The sequence below is a fragment of the Helianthus annuus genome, chromosome 1, assembly GCF_002127325.2.
Source record: "Helianthus annuus cultivar XRQ/B chromosome 1, HanXRQr2.0-SUNRISE, whole genome shotgun sequence".
Classification (NCBI taxonomy): domain Eukaryota; kingdom Viridiplantae; phylum Streptophyta; class Magnoliopsida; order Asterales; family Asteraceae; genus Helianthus; species Helianthus annuus.
In genome coordinates, this window is record NC_035433.2 from 81864548 (window position 1) to 81882388 (window position 17841).

General features: G+C 35.8%; 1 protein-coding gene and 1 non-coding gene across 2 annotated transcripts; one reads left to right on the forward strand and one right to left on the reverse strand.

Annotated features, from left to right (window-relative positions):
- The first annotated feature begins 4481 nt into the window (after window positions 1-4481).
- Window positions 4482-4694, forward strand: LOC118483138. Its single transcript, XR_004869662.1, has one exon. It is a non-coding gene; the product is annotated as a small nucleolar RNA U3 (small nucleolar RNA).
- Window positions 4695-5517: 823 nt separating this feature from the next.
- Window positions 5518-9891, reverse strand: LOC110870382. Its single transcript, XM_022119570.2, has 6 exons — window positions 9497-9891; window positions 8555-8654; window positions 7621-7747; window positions 7455-7537; window positions 6604-6665; window positions 5518-5941 (listed from the first exon to the last, which is right to left on the reverse strand). Exons 1-6 carry the CDS (start codon window positions 9703-9705, stop codon window positions 5821-5823), a joined length of 702 nt encoding a protein of 233 aa, XP_021975262.1. The 5' UTR covers window positions 9706-9891; the 3' UTR covers window positions 5518-5820.
- Between the last annotated feature and the right edge of the window lie 7950 nt (window positions 9892-17841).

A 17841-nucleotide genomic window follows, 5' to 3' on the forward strand; every position in this document is an offset into this window, starting at 1 on the left:
TACTACCTAAATTATATAACTTTTAATACCTAACTAACTAATCCCAAATACCCATACCTTTACCCACTTATAATTTTCCTAACTAGCTAGCCCATTAAGTCTTAGCCCATTAACCAAACCCAACAATATTTCAAACTATAATAAAATAATTAAAGCCCAAAACCTTTAGAAATTCTCTCCCGCTCTCTCTCTCTCTTGCGTCCCTACACTGCTAACGAACAACATCACCCAACGACAACAGTCCAGCAGCCGGCAACCACCGTAATCAACCACCATACCACCGTCGTTTGACACCAAATCTAACCGGAATCCGAACACGGGTAAGTTTCTTTGTTATTTTGATGATTTTGGTTGATATTATAGGATAAAAAGGGTAATAAAGTTGTTAAATAAGTTTGAAATTTTGTGTGTTTTGACGTTTTTTATGGTTGTTTAGATAATTTTTAGGGTGATTATGTTGTTTATATATTTTTAGGGTGATTACAACTTACGTTATGAGTTCTAGGGCTTGAACAGTTGAAAATTAAAATTAAAATTAAAATTGAAACATTATATTATGGAGCGATGAACTTATGTTATATAGAGAAAGAATTGCTTAAGAAATTAACTTTAGATGATATTTTGGATAGATTTCAAAAAATGAAAACTTGTAGGGCGTCGACGTTTTAATTATGTTTGTAATAAGGTTTGACATGTTTTTTATGATTATATAAATTTAGTTTGATGTTCGTTTGTTTTACATGGCCCGACCCGACCCGATACAAACCGATTTTTTTACTTATATACCTAGGGGCCTAAATTTTTTAAAAATGTTCCGCACCCAAATTCCTAGGTCCGCCGTTGATCTAACATGACTTGATGCGAATTAAAAAAGACACACTAACACATGACAATGCCCATTAACGATGAATTGCCTTTAAACCTTTAATCAAATTCTACTTTCATCTTACCAAAAGGCCAAAAACCAAAGCAATTACTATTTTTACTTTAATATATTTACAATTATTAAACTTGGTGAATAGTGTTTTTAACTTTGTATCCTTTAGTGATTTTGTCATTTAGTGTTTTTCTTTTTTTTTTTTTATTTATCATGACTAGTGTTTTTTATCCTTTTAACGGTTTTGTCATGTGGGATTTTTCTTTTATTTACCATCAATGCTATACTTTGCATCGTTTACATTTCGTTTTACTGATTGATCTAAATTTTACGAGAACCAACCCCCCTGGCACGTATAACGCAGGTAATCCAACTAGTTAATATATTAATATACATTTCGCTAACTTAAAGTTGTGACTAAGATAAAAGTAGTAAAGTGTTACAAATTAACAACATAACTAGTACAAGTCTTGACTATCAAATGATGAATATTACATCCTCTTTTGAAAACTCATTTAGCATCATAATGGACTCCTTCATTTGGTATAATTAATTGGAATCAAAGCCTCTTAGACATGAATATTGTCTCTCTATCCAATTCTAGGCTAACAATTAAAAAGGAACCATAACTCAAAAAATGCACCTAACAACATTCGCTTGTAAGGAAATCTGTAGCATCATTAAAGAGTTCAGAAAAGGGAAAACAAAACATAATGTATCAAAAAATAATAATATTCGATATCAACTTTGTTTTTCTTAAATTTATTAATCATCAATACTATTGAAACTCAACGGAAATCTCAATCACTTATAAGAAGCGAGTTACTTTTATATATATTTTTTAGGCAAAATTGCACTTTTCGTCCTTTATGTTTCAGGGTTTCTACAGGCGTTGTCCTTTAAGTTTAAAAATTACACTCTATGTCCTTTATGTTTGCAACCTATAACAGGCGGTGTCATTTCTTGTCAACCCAATTAACTTTTTATGTTAAAACCCCTTTTTGTAAAGCTTCTTAACAACAAGGACCATATCTGTAATTTTACCCTCTTCCCCAACCTCAAACCATTCATCTAAGGGGTTGTTTGGCCTAGCTTTTTTATCTAAGCTTATAACTTTTTTAGCTTATTTTTACAAAATAAGCACTAATGGGTGTTTGGTTTAGCTTTTTAAGCTCATGCTTATTAACTTATATAAGCTAATTCCAAGAAGCTTATAGGAACATGGTTTTTTAGCTTATTTGAATAAGCTTATTTGAAGAAGATGGTTTTTTACTCATTACACACAATGATATTATACCCCTTCCTATAATACAAAATAACTTAACAAACAACTAAAGATTAATTATTAATTATCAACTTGTAGAATATAAGCTAATCCAAACACTTAAAAATAGCTTATCAAATGAAAGAAAATAAGCATAAGCTACTTTAAAATGTAAGCATAAGCCAAAAAAATAAAAGCCAGGCCAAACACCCCCTAAATCTCTGTAGTCTGTATCTGTATATTACAATACACCCACATAAAACTTCATCATCCTCCCTAAACACCAACTGACCTTATATCTTCACATTCCTTCTATCTCGATTCCACTTACAAACATAGATACACGACACTTACACTCTGTTCCCGAGACTCATTTAACAGGGGGAGGGGAGGGAAAAGAGATGAAAATATGATAAACCATGTTCCCGAGTTTCATTTAACAGGGGGGGAGGGAAAAGGGAAGAAAATATGACCATATATTCATCCTCCCAAATTGGAGAGATTGAGAGAGAAAATTTTCCTTCCCCTCCCCTCCCCTCACCTCCCCCTGTTAAATGACTCGGGAACATAGTGTTACACTCTCCTGCCACACCCCTCATCCCCACAGCCACTCGATTGAACACCGGCAGCCAAGGAGGAGCCGGCTGCCAGTCATTTGGTGCTCCAACGGTTCATCTCGTCGACAAAGCACATCCCCCTTTCTATCCTCGATTCCGGCGACGGCAAGAACCGACGAGGGTTCCGGTGCCGGTGACGGCACACAGCAGCAGCAACAGGACCCCACAGCTGGCGGTGCTTCGTTTTTTCGGGCAATAGACACCAATATCAACGACAGCTGCACATCGGGCAATCAGGGCTGTCTCAGAGGTGGTTGTGGTAGGGTGAAGATGGACATGGACATGGGTGGGTGGTGTCGGCCACCATCCTCGACGGCAAGCACAGCCGGTGCCGCCGCTCACGGGGACGGCAGTGGAGACGACGACATGATTTCTGGTAAGAACCACCCCCTATTTTCTTCATTTTTTTAAGAATGATGGCTGATGATGTTTGGATCGGGTTTTTCAAGCGGGTTATGTTCGGTTCAGATTCGACTCGAGTTCGATTTGTTGTTCGAAGAAAGAAGAAGTAGAGTTTGTTGTATTACGGTGGGCTGTGAATTCGATTTGTTGGTGTGTCTTCATCGTAGAAGAAGATGTTGTTGCAGGTTTTTCATTACGAGAATTGAGAACGCTTTGTTGTTGTGATATATTTCTCGCACAGAAAAGAAAAATATTTGGATTGAAACACAAATTATTCAAGCATTACATACAATTCAAATATGGATCGTTGTTTGGTTGATTGAGAATGGAGATGAAGGTGGGGTTTAAATTCGGTCCAATAGAATTTCAGTATTGCACATGTGGTCCCTGTTGTTATGTAGTTTTACAAAGTTACAATTTGGGCTGTTTTAACATAAAAAGTTAACTGGGTTTATGAGAAAGGACACCGCCCGTTATAGGTTGCAAACATAAAGGACATAGAGTGTAATTTTTAAACTTATAGGACAGTGCTGCAGAAACCCTGAAACATAAAAGGACGAAAAGTGCAATTTTGCCTATTTTTTTATTTATTAATATGTAGTGGGCGTCAAGCCACTAACCACATCTGCACTTGCGAGTCTTAAACACCACATCCTGGGCGGGGGCCCCAAAGGCACCCCCATGAGTGTGGTTGTATGCGTGTGAACCACATTGATCAACGAATGACAACCCTCCATTTGGAGAGTACACCGTTGCGACACAGTCTAATAATCATAGTGTTTCTTAATATTGGAAGTAAAATGAAAACAAGTGTGTGACTCGAGTTGAAAGAGCCATTAAACACGCTTAGTTCATCCCATGGGTAGACTTACATGGAAGAATGCATGGGTCATACGGCTTGAATGTCACCCAAAGTGTAATTTTAAATGCGTACAACCTCCTAAACCGCTTAACAAGTTGTTGTAATAATATAGCTTTAGAAACCAATATGCAACACATTAGGTATTTAAACGTTTATCATTAGCTCGAAAGTTTGACAGTTCTAGAAAGTTTGAAAAGTTGAATAATTTTGAGTGTTAAAAATAGTCTAGGAAATAGATATTTGGCCAGTTTATATGATTTTCTATTTAAGTTTAAATACCGTTCCATTTAAAAGAAAATAATAAGCAATGGTTTATTTTTAAAGTACAAAACGATGTCATGTTAGTTAGTGCAGTTAATTTATATAGCAAATAGCATGTTAGAATATGTGGGTCGTCCCACATCGGTGCAAGATGCAAAAGAGAGGCAATATATATAGGGAAGAAAGAAAAAAATAGACACGACTTTACTTGAACAGGATCTGTTCTATAGGCTTGTATCTCTGTATTTTTTACTCCTAAGAAGGCAGAAATCCATGTCTGGTTGATGAGCCATAATCATGGAACCAGAGCGTGATTAACAGAGCCCTATGGTCTTGACCAAGGCTCGGTAGAGGATCGTTGCCAGCCCATCTGATGGGTCATGGCATGGTTCCATAGTTGTCTGACAGACAAATCATCATGTCGTTTTTGTGCTTCAAATCAAGATTCATCAATCGGCTCATTGGCAGATGAAACTTCTGTAAAGGGTCATGGCATGGTTCCATGGTTGTCTGGCAGACAAATCATCATTTCGTTTTTGTGCTTCAAATCAAGATTCATCAATCGGCTCATTGGCAGATGAAACTTCTGTAAATATTAGCCACATTGGTACTATAGATATAATGGTATGTTAGTGTAAATATCTTAGGATCTCAGATCCAAACACAAAGGGGTAGAGTGGAAAGATTGGTGTTCTTTTGTAAATATTTAAGTTAGTTATGTTGTTGTTTTGTCGGCCCGGTTTGGGTCGACGTTTGTCGTTAATGAAAGTTACTTTAAAAAAAAATATCTTAGGATCTTTAGGCCATCAAAATAGAACTCTTGTAGCCCTATTCCCTAATAATACTTCTTTCAATCTACCTATTGAGACTTATTAATTAGACTTAGAGTAGAGATAATTTTAGCAAGTTGATGAATGATGCTACTTGTATTCAGGCTGAGAGGTGCGGGTGAAGCCCTTTAAAAACCCCTCCAAATGGAGGGTTCTTATTGGTCCACCTAAGCCCCTTAAAGGCCCCTTTCACCCCCCCCCCCCCTCTCCTCCCGAGCCCCTTTGACGCCCTCGAGGCGTGTTGGAGGCATTAATGGCTGATGTGGAAATTGGGCGTCCCAGCCTAAAAAATTGTAAAAGGGTGGTTGGATGTGCGATTCAGAAATAATCATTATAGAACGGGTTATAGAAGATATTGTTAATAGATTTATAGAAATCATACATACATACATAAATCATGGATCAAAAACCGAACCAAACCGAGCTATTGAGCTAACCAGTTCCATTCCTGTTTGGACCAAGTTTTGCACATTGGCTCAAGGTGCACATCAGCAGTTATTGCACCATAACAAATGTTAAATTACTTCAACTCAATGCTGCTATTCACAAAGACCAATCTTCAACACAAATATTCACAATCTCAATCTGACCCGAAAAGCACAAAGCATGAGTCCCGGAAGCCCTTAATCTACGAAAAGAACATTTGATTGATCTGCTTCCAGGTCGTGATTCAAGAAAACGAAACCAAGGTTTATGATGGAAGAAGCTTAAAATTCCATTGGAACGGAGGACGACGACTCGGGTATTATAGAGTTGGCCAGCTTATCATTGAGCTTAAAGGGTAGAGGTGGCATATTCTTCATCATCTCACACATATCGTTTAAGCTTCTGCAATCATATATATTCCGTTAACTTATTCAAACCATAACACATAGATCTTGTGGCCTAGTTAAGCCAAATGTATTAGTCGTGATCAACTCGCTAAAAGCTAGAGCTTAAATGAGATCAAGCCTCAAAATAACTTTGTTTTATTATGATCATGACCCTAAGCTTCATATACCAAGCTCGGATAGGCCAGAGGACCCAAACGACCCTATTATTTATATAAATACAGTAACGTTTATTTTATATAACAAAGAATGCATATTACGTAAAAAAAACACTATACATATAATTATGATAAATATAATTAAACAATATCTACAATTTTTTATACGTAAATTATAATTATATAGATTATCGGTATAGAAATATTTATATTTGTATGTATATAAATAAAATAATTAAAAAATTAATGTATAATAATAATTGAACTGAGCCCGAGGCGAGCTCGAGCTTGAAAATTATCTCACGAGCCGAGCTCGAGCTTTGGACGTAGAGGTCTAAACAAGACAAGCTCGAGCTTGAAACGAGCCGGACTTAGCTTAGGCGAGCTCAAGCTCAAGCTCGGCTGATTTACATCCCTAGTGTCAAATACCATATTTTAAAGAATAATTATAAGCAAGGCTAACAAGAAATATGAAGTAGCAAAGAAAGAGCTAATGACTTACGCCTTCAAGAGCACGACAATGTTATCTCTTATTTTAGAAAAAAGATCGATGTTTTCATGCACCTGTAACACCAGAGAAATTTCACCGTATTAGTTGTACATCACAACTCTTAACCCGTTCAGTTAATGTGGCCAAATGGACGAGTTAGGTAACAGGTCAAAAAAGGGTCAATTGAAACAGGTCAAGTTGAGTTGACCAGGAACACTTTTTACAGATAATAAATGTGTCAACTATGATTACAAAAGCTAAATTAATTTAAAGAGTTAAATGCCATTTTAGTCCATGTGTTTGGGCCATTTTGCCAGTTTAGTCCAAAGGTTTCATTTTTCGCCTGTGGGTCCAAAAAGGTTTCACCGTTGCCATTTTAGTCCACTGGGTTAACTTCATCCATTAATTCTGTTAACGAGAAAGGCAATTCGGTCATTTTATATGATGGCCGAATTGCCCTTGTAGTTCACAGAATCACATATAAAATGACCGAATTGCCCTTCTCGTTAACAGAAAAAATGGATGAAGTTAACCCAGTGGACTAAAATGGGAACGATGAAACCTTTTTGGACCCACAGGCGAAAAATGAAACCTTTGGACTAAACTGGCAAAATGGCCCAAACCACAGGGACTAAAATGGCATTTAACTCTAATTTAAATAATAATAATTCAATTCTTGGGATAAAAGTAGGACGGTTCATGCATTAAAATTATAAAAATATGGTCGACCCTGTTTGACATGTTTTCTTTTAAGCTAGATTTTTTTATTCGACCCGTTTGATTCCAGTCATTTACAAGTAAATGGGTTGAAATTCTCACATCTAAATGAAAATACCGTGATAGGTAAACGTGTATTTATTTACCTTTAACGAAGAAAAATTAGCAGAAATTTGCTTCATGGCCTGGACATTTTCCTCAATTAGCTGCCCTGATTCACCACCAATATCTACAGCAACCATTACTTTTTAGTATAAAAAAGGTATATTGCACGACAAAAACATTTAAGTTAAAAACAAATTATGCATCAACCTTCATAAGATATGCTATCAGTATCGTCACTGTCTGTGGAATTTGATAAATGAGCATACGGTTGACCGTTGGAGTGATTTGTAGCATGAGACGACGGCTTCACCTGTTGATGATCTGCAACTTTTTTCTGCATGAAATCCGTGAATAATTACCGGCCAATTGAGTCTGGTCGACACAAACAACTCTCTTCTCTTTTCTTGAATTTTATAAAATATATATTTTGTGTAAAAAATGTAAGACACAAAATAAAGTCAATATTATAAGCCGGTTAGTCAAAGACGCAAGGCTTATTGCCAAGGCGCAAAAAAGTGTATGTCATACGCCACAGACGAAAAAGGCACAATGATAAAAAAAATTAAATAAAAAATAAGACATAATTGAATAACCTAATAGCACTTAGAATCATCCAACAAATATCAAAATTTTTAAAAACCTTGAAAAATCATCTGATTAAAAAAGTCATAACATAACTAGTGTATACTAACATTAATTCTACCAACTTAAACACAGATCATGTGAATAGAGTCCAAACAAGAAAAAAAAAAGTCCAAAAAACGATTCTCTAAATAAGAAAAAAAAGTCCATTCAACGTCCTAAACCCGCCCTTATCTCAAAGTTGTATAGTTTTCTTGTAAGAATATAACTTTAATAATCTATATTCAACACATTAGGTATTTAAAAGCACAAATAAAATATTAAAATGTATGCTGGTCAACCCAACCTCACTTGGTTTGACCCGCACTTAAAACTACTTGTTTTGACTTTTGATCCCGGTTACCAACCCACCCATACTATGAACTAGGTCCAGAGCCAAAAATAAATGTACAATGAGATATTGTGATGTACGTTTTGTCATAAACATGACTTTTTTTTTCTGTTTGGATCATGTAATGTAAGTAATGAAGAATGCAGACAATAGAGATAGAGATCATACAGTCATCCATATACAACGTAGTGCCACGTCACGCATTGTTTTGTTCTGCAATTTAGGCGCAATTTTTGCATAACGCATTACCTTACTATCCGATGCGTATCTGCAAAGAAAAACATCAAATATCATTCTAACTTTCTAACAAGCACAATTGATGTAGTGATGTGTAAGGTAGAATAATAAAAGAACAAAAAAAATGAAATATGATAAAGCATAATAATAATGTTAATAAGTAAATGTGGGCTGTGGCAAGTTCAATCCATTCAAAAAACAAAAAGTTACTATTTATTACTTTCATATAAAGTTTTTGTCATCATATTAGTTATAGATATATAACGTTCGTCCCAGTGGTACGTTAAATTTCACCTTTCGTCTTTAACTTTCATAAATTAAACTTATTGTGGCTACCATTCACTCATCTGTCCCGCAATAAAAAATTCACAGTTGGTACTAAAATTTGAAGTCTCAATAACACAGCTTTCAGCAGTTTGGCAAAAACTGATTCTAATTCTACTCATAAAAAATTCTAAGTGGTAAGAAATTATTAGAATATCATCCAACAGGGTGGGGTTACCACCAGTGTATTTGCGAACTGAGTGAACAAATCCCGTCCATTGATTTACACACGTGTATGGCTAGGATTTCATCATCAAATCCTGGCCATTGATTTACATACGGGTATGCCAGCCAGGATTAGTTCTCTCGGTTCGCAAGTGTTCACTTTTGAACCTAATCCTCATCCAACGTTAACCACCTAATCATCACAAAATCCCCAAATAAAACCCTAGTTAATAAACAAACACTAACCCACACATTAACAATATCAATTATCATTCAAGAAATCAAGATTCAACAACAAAATATTTAAAAAACTAACACCGACCCACAAATTGTAAACACAACCATTATTCAAGATTCAGCAAAAAGATTTAAAAAGTTACATACTTGGTGAGGAGTTCTTCCAATAGAGACTGTTCATCACAAGTCCAGACCTTTGAAAGACTAATATTCTTGTGCTTCAATGCACGCTCAGAGGGACCCACATCGGAATATTCCGGCACGGTGGAGCAACCACCGTTGATAATGCTGCCATTGGTGGTGGTGGTGGTGATTGTTGGATTGTTGTTATTTGCAGATGGGTTTGTCATAATCATAAATTCAAGAAAAAGACAATCTTTATTGAGTGGTGTAGTTGAAAGATTGAAAGAATATGAATGGAATATAGGAAAGATTCAACTTTTTGTTATTTTAGGAGATTATGGGAAGGATTTGTGAACTGGGAGGGGGAGGAACATGAAGGAGAAAACTGTAAAATAAAAGGAGGTAAAATAGCAGAAAATTAGGAGATAGTTTATATTTCACATGCTTTTTAGACCTCAAAAAATGTTTCTAGGAGGGTTTGTTTTTTTTTTTTTTTTTGGTTTGGTTTTGACGGTTTTTATGTTAAACTATTAGCAATAGTTTTTTATTATCGAAAACTAAAACCAAACAGTTCAAATCTAAAACCGAACCAGAACAAATTGTTGCTAAAAATTTGATTCCGATTTAGTTTCATGGTTTGGGCTTTATTTGACCCTTTTAAATAAAATGCATAAAATTTCAATTACAAAAGAGTTCCAATATCTTGTATTTATTCCACACATATATTCAAATGGTTGAAATAAAATGCATAAAATTTCAATTACAAAAGAGTTCCAATATCTTGTATTTATTCCACACATATATTCAAATGATTGAACAAAGAACCCCTGCAAATTGTTGTTGATTCATACATATGGCTTTTGTTGTAAGGGCAAGGATAAATTGAAAACCCACTTGAGTTGAATAAACCCTGAAAACCCAATAATAACCATTGATTAGAGTGGATGAATGGCTAGGATGATTGTTTGCATATCTGATTATTTTTATCTCTTTCTCTCATTATTAAAATATATAATGTGTACCTAAAGGGTAAAATGGGAAGAATTTTACACTTATTTGACACAAACAAACAAAAACTCTGTATGTGTCAGATTTTTGTTTCTTTTTTATGTAATTCTCTTTTTTTTCATTTTTTATATACATCAGATCCATCTGTTATTTCTTTTTTATATACATTTGTATTTGTATTGCATAAAATGTAACATACATTTTTTAATTGTCAATTTATGCCACATTTGTAATAACACGCTTTATTTCTGTAACATAAAAATATTACATAGAAACGTAACATATAATTTTTACATGATCAAATGTTACATAGAAAGGTAACATAATTTTTACATGATCAATTTTACGTCGCATACGTAACACTTTTTTTGTAACACAAAAAAATGTAACATTCTGTTTCTGTAATAGATACTTTATTTTTTACAATAATCAGGAAAAAAAAATTGACAGCACACTTTATTTTTACAAATAATCTAGAAAAGTGTAACAATGCACTTTATTTTCTGTAACGTACATTATTTCTGTAACACAAAAAAATGTAACAAACATTTTTGCTTTGACTGATTGTTGCATTTCTAACACAAAAAAATGTAACAACACACTTTGTTTCTGTAACAGTCACTTTATTTTTACAATAATCTGGAAAAAATGTAACAACACACTTTGTTTTTACAACAATCTAAAAAAGTGAAACAATGCACTTTATCTCATCTGAACAAAAAAATAAAAAAAAGTGAAACAATGCACTTCAATCATAAAATCATAAAATCAGTAATAACATTCATCTCATCTAAACAAAAAAATAAAAAAAAAGATGTAGATCTACGAAACACAAAAAAATGAAGATCTACAAAACACAAAGAATTGCAAATCTGAAAAGTGCAAATATGGAGGACCTTTTAGATCTGGAACATAAAAAATTACAAAAAAATGTTGGAGATCTACAAAACACAAAAAAAAAAATAAAGATCTACAAAAACACAAACATACTTATGGATCTGGATGATCTTTTAGATTCTGAACCTCATGTTCAACATCAAACATCTTTTGGATCATCTTCAACATCTGAAACAACATCTTCAACATCGGATTTGTTGACCACCGCCGGATCTGTGAACCGGGATCATCATTGAGGTTCGGTAACTCCGTACCGCCGGCAACATTTCGATGTTGTTGGCTGTTAGAATCAGCCATGTTAAATGCAAAATCTCTTCAATGGTGAGTAAGGATTCTCTCTTTAACACATTCTCTAAGATGTGTGAATAAATGAATGAAAAAGCTTCTGAAATCGAAGGTTGTGATAGTAAATGAATGAAAAAGCTGATGAAATGGAAGGTTGTGATAGTGAGAAGTGAGAGATGAAGTGAGAGATGAAGAAAGTCTACAAAAGAAAGTACTATATGCATTAATGAAAAAGCATGACAAAGAAATGAAGCTTTGAAACTAGGAAAAAGAAGTCTGCGTGTGCAGACATCGCCAAAGCCATCAACACATGTCAACAATTAAACATGTAAAATTACTATCCTGTCCTTGGTTCTTTCAAATAAAAGATTAAACGTGGATTAATCCTAGCCACATATTAGAGTTTTCAGGGTTTAGTCAACTGGATTGAGTTTTCTCATTATAATTAGCCTTTGTTGTAATGCTTATATGTGGTAATTACCCCTTCCATTGGAATTGAGTTTGGTTTGTTAAAGTGCTCCAACTAATTGTTTTTCACTGCACACATGGTATTGTTGTTTAGTGACATTTTGGTGGTGGGATAAAACTTATGACAATTAGATTATGGGTTCGATTCTCACAAGGGGGGTTTTCCCAAATTTATTGGGTTTCCTCCTGAATTGGTGTATAGGCATTATTGCCTAGTGGAGATTGATATGATCGGGTGGTTTCGCTAGTGACATGATGATACTCCAGTGGTCCGTCAGTGATCCAAATTTGTCGTTCAAAAATATGTTTTTGACTTATTTCAATGTGAACATACCTAGATATTAGGGGACGGGTACTCCAATGCTCTAAGTACTCAATTAAATTCTATAATAAAATTACGGGAGGAATGGATTTAACTGATCCTAATTATTATCAATTGATCAGAAACAGTCCTAGCTAACGAAGTGTTTCATGACTGTCCCACCTTTCAACACATTTTCTCCAAACGAACTTTTTCTACTGAGAACTAACCCTGTTAGTGTATGATGACTTGGATGTTGACGTGCTTAAAATTAACATTTGGCATCTATGTGGATGCTGACTTGGATGCCCACCTTTGCACCACCACCACTATCACCATTTACCACCACCATCACCACTCCCATCACCTTCAACAACCACTTGAATTCCAACCACCGCCCTTCAACTATCACCACCCTTCTCCTTCGCAGATTAACCACCTAGCTGCACCATCTCCACCATCAACATTCACTATCCACCACCATTTTCCTCACCAACAACCACCAAACATTGGCTGCTCCTCCATCCCAAACCAATCTGAAACCCTAACATATCTCACCACTATCCTAGCCACCCCATCACCGCAAACCACCTCCATCATGTCACCTGCAACCATCTCAGTCACCATTAACGACGCCACAGTGCATCGCCTTCAAACAACCACCGCCCCCACTGTCTTCCACCTTCACCATAACTCATCTACAACCAGATATCTCTACTGAAAAACTAAATCCGACCACCACTCTCTGCCCTAAGTATTGTCTCCACATTACTGTCATTCCGTCACCACCACCCCGCACCCTAAATCTCGTCGCCATCCTTTATAACCACCGTAGCGGGAGAACTTGTTTCCGATGGGACAGAGAAAGAAAAAGGTGAGGTGAATTTTAGGTTGTGTGAATGCGTAGAAGTGAAGGGCGGTGGTGGCTATTGTGACAGGGGTAGGAGTGGCAGTGGTCAGAGTTTGGTGGTGGTTGCAGGTGATGGTGATGGATAGACCTGACAATAAAACCTATTTTTTATTTTTTACATTTTTAATTTTTTTTTGTTTTTTTTATTTTTCTGATTTTTTTTTTATTTTTTTGTTTTTCAAGTTTGTTTTTTTTTTTTACTTTTTATTTATTTTTTTTGTTTTCATTAATTTTTTATGTTTTATTTTTTGTCTGTTATCATCCAAAGTTGAACCAATATTTACCCAAACTCATCTTAACCTTTAATAAACTTATCTTTACCCCAACTCATTCTAACTCATACCCATTTTAACCTTTTTTCTTAAAAAAAACTCATTCTAACCCAAACTCGTCCTAATCTATACACATTCTAACCCATTACCCAAACTGCACAACTCATCACTTTTGCCACCCTAGTAATGGTGGTAGGGGTAGTGGTGACAGTTGGTGATGGTGGTGGCATTATTCCAAATTTAATTTTGGAGGGGACATCTTACCCCAAATACTCTCTAATTTTTTCCTTTTATTTAAATAAAAAACTTAAACATTTAAATATGTAAACATATTTCTTTTATTCTTATTGGATGAGAACATGAGTAGTCGATCACTTTGCAAGAAGTTTTGAAGCTAAGATCATGGGGTATGGTGGGGCTTGGGTTGGGGCTTAGGTTAGGCATTGATTGACATGTGAAATTTCAAAACTCAAGTCTTCAACCCACTTTTGAAGGGGGTATGGTGGGCGTGGCGGCACATCAGCTTTTTTTTAATATATATATACTAGCTTACAACCCCGTGTATTACACGGGTTTAATGACGAAAAATGTAAATTATAAACTTGTATATAATCCTTATTAATGAAATAACTTATTTAGATAAATTAGTAAAATAAAAGAACAGTTATATTTTCGTTACTTGTACATATGATTTGATACTTTATTAACAACTATTGTTTATATCCAAATAATATATTTTATCTTAACAAATATATATGGTTAGGATAAAATGAAAACTTCTACGAGTTTTGAGAACTTGGAGAACTCAACCTTACAAAAGGTTTTTTGAATGTTTACAGAGGGTGTGAATGAGCGGTTAGAGACTCAAGGTGTTAAATTTTTTGATTTTAGATTCAAGTGGTTAAAACCAATAAAACATAGGGACTTAAAAAGTAATTTACTACTGATTAAATTTGAAATTATACGTTTGATCTCTAACTATATTAAATAATATTATACTTATTATATTATTTGATACATTTATATTTGTTATAGATAATTATTAATTAAATTTGAATTTAGACGTTGATCTCTAACTATATTAATTAATATTATATTATATTTTGTGTATAAAATTAATATGTAATACTATTATTAACATCTCTTCGAACTCGTTGTCGGCTTTCTGGGGAGGTAATGGTTTTGACTGTGAATCTATAGACGCGGTTGGTAATTCAGGTGGTTTAGTTTGTTTATGGGATCCCAAAGTGTTTGCTAAAGATGCCGTGACAAAAGATCGTTTTTTTCTCCATGTTTCGGGTTTGATTTTAGCCGGGTCTATTAGACTTAATTTGATTAATGTATATGCGCCACAAACCAACGAAGGTAAAAGACTTCTATGGCTGAAATTGTCTAATGTGATTTGTTCGAACCAAGGGTGGTGGATTGTGTTTGGGGATTTTAATGCGGTTCGTAATCGGGAAGAAAGAAAAAATTCGGTTTTTGACCAGGCCTGTGCTCGTAATTTTAATGACTTTATAGATGAAAGTGGTTTGCGTGAGTATAATCTGAAGGGTTTTAAGTACACGTATATGGTCATTCGTAAAGGTGTATGTAAACTTAGCAGAATTGACAGATTCTTGGTTTGTGATAATGTGTTCAACAACTGGCCAAATGCTTGTGTTCGTGTCTTAAAGAAAGAATTTTCGGATCATTCTCCAGTGGTTTTCTCGGTTAATAATTCGAACTTCGGACCTAAACCGTTTAGAATGTTTGATTCTTGGCTTGAGAGACCCGTATTGAAGTTATTAATTCGGTTCTGGGTGGGTGGTCTAATAGAGGAAGCGCAGATATTAATCTCCTCAAAAAGTTCAAATGTATCAGAAGTCGCCTAAGAGAATGGTTTGATACATACAGTGCTAATGAAAAAGAAGAAGAAGGTTTATTAAGGAAAGAAAAAGAAGACCTGGAGTTGTTATTGGAAAATGACGATCTAGATGAATCCGAGATATGGACTTGGACAGAGTGCAACAAAGCTATTGAAGAAATCGAGTCCCGCAAGGCTCAAGACATCCGCCAAAAGTCTCGGGTCAAGTGGGCTTCCTTGGGTGATGAAAATACAAATTTCTTTAATGGCGCGAAACTCAATACCCGGTCTTATTATTCATAGGGAGTGGGTCTCAAAACCGTCATTAGTGAAGCGTGAAGTTTTGAGTTTTTTCATAAATCACTTCAAGGAATGTGTTAGTAACCGGCCGATGTTAACGTGTTCAGGTATTAACAAGATAAACGAGCCAAATCGTGATTTGTTGGTGGCTTCCTTTTCTAGGCAAGAGATAAAAGACGCGGTGTTCGGTTGCGGGTCAAACAAGGCTCCCGGCCCGGATGGTTTTAATTTCCGATTTATCAAGCGTTTTTTGGGATTATTTTGAAGGGGATTTCGTTAACATCTTGGCTGAATTTCATACGACTGGTGTGATTAATGTGGGGTGCGGGTCTTCTTTCATTACACTTGTTCCTAAAACTAAAACTCCTTTGGGTCTTAAGGATTATAGGCCCATTACTCTAGTTGGGGCGATTAGTAAAGTCATTTCTAAAATTCTTGCTAACCGTCTTAAAAGAGTCATGGGTCAGATTATTTCGGAGTCTCAGTCGGCTTTTCTCTCGGGCCGCTTTATCCTTGATGGTCCTCTCATGGTCAACGAGATTATTGATTTGTTAAAAAGTAAAAAGAAAAAGGCGTTCCTCTTGAAAATTGACTTTGAGAAGGCCTATGACAATGTCAACTGGCATTTTTTGTTGTCAATTTTATCTCAAATGGGTTTTCCTCCTTTGTGGTGCGAGTGGATCAAAGGCATTTGCTACTCCTCTAGAGCTGCGGTTTTGGTCAACGGGTCCCCTACCTTCGATTTTAGATGCGAGAAGGGCCTCCGTCAAGGCGATCCGTTGTCGCCTTTTTTGTTCCTGATAGTTATGGAAGCTCTGTCTTGGCTTCTTGAGAAAGCTAAACGGCTTGGGGTTTTGAAAGGGATTAACATTTCGCAAGATGGTTCGGATATCACTCATCTTTTTTACGCTGATGACGCTCTTATATTGGGTGACTGGTCGAATGATAACATTAGCAACATTGCTAGGGTCCTTCGGATTTTTTATCTATGCTCGGGTTTACGTATTAATCTTCATAAATCTAATATTTTCGGGGTTGGTACGGAGGAGTATGAGGTCGATGAGATGATGGAGTTCCTTGGGTGTAAAAGTGGAGGTATTCCTTTTACTTACCTTGGAATTCAAGTTGGGGCTAAGATGTCGCGCATTCATAATTGGGACCCGGTCATTGAAGTCATTAAGAACCGTCTTGCATCTTGGAAAGCTAAATCCCTTTCTATTGGCGGTCGCCTTATTCTCATTAAATCGGTTTTAGAAAGCTTACCAATATACTACTTTTCTCTTTACAAGGCCCCAAAAGCGGTGATTGATTCGATTGAAGCTATTATGAGACGTTTTTTGTGGGCGGGTGCTCAAGTTGAAAGGAAGATCCCGTGGGTTGCGTGGGAGACAGTTACTACTCCAAAAAAATATGGTGGTTTGGGGGTATCGAAACTTCAAGCGGTTAATGAGGCTCTTCTCTTAAAGTGGACATGGAGATTCAAAAAGGAGGGGGATTGCCTTTGGAAAAAAATTATTGTGGGTTGTCATGGTGCGAGTAGACCTTGGGCTTTGTTGCCATGTAAGGCTACATCTAATGGGTGTTGGAAACAAATTGTTAAAGTTGGAGAATCAAAGTCTTCAAACGGCTCTCGTCTTAATTCTTTTTTCAGCAGTGTCCTTGGCGATGGTAATGCTATTAGCTTCTGGTGTGACAGATGGTTAATGGAAGAGCCGCTTAGAGTTGCCTTCCCCAACCTTTTTAGACTTGAAAAAAATAAATGGGTCAAAGTTTCAGCGCGGCTTCGGGTGATTAATAATGAAAAAACTTTGGCTTGGGAATGGAAAAACCAACCAAATATGGCTGCTGAAGTCTCAGAGTTGTTCAAGCTCCTTTCGGCCATTCATGACTTTGCGTGGAAGGGTGGGGTAGACGAATGGAAGTGGAGCCCAGCTGTGGATGGTATGTTTTCTGTTAGAGATGCTAAACGGTTGTTGTCGACTAACAATACGATGGGGCATAGTTCGATTATAAATTGGAAGGTTTGGGTTCCTCTCAAATGCAAAATTATGGTCTGGAGGGCTGCTCTGAATCGGCTGCCGA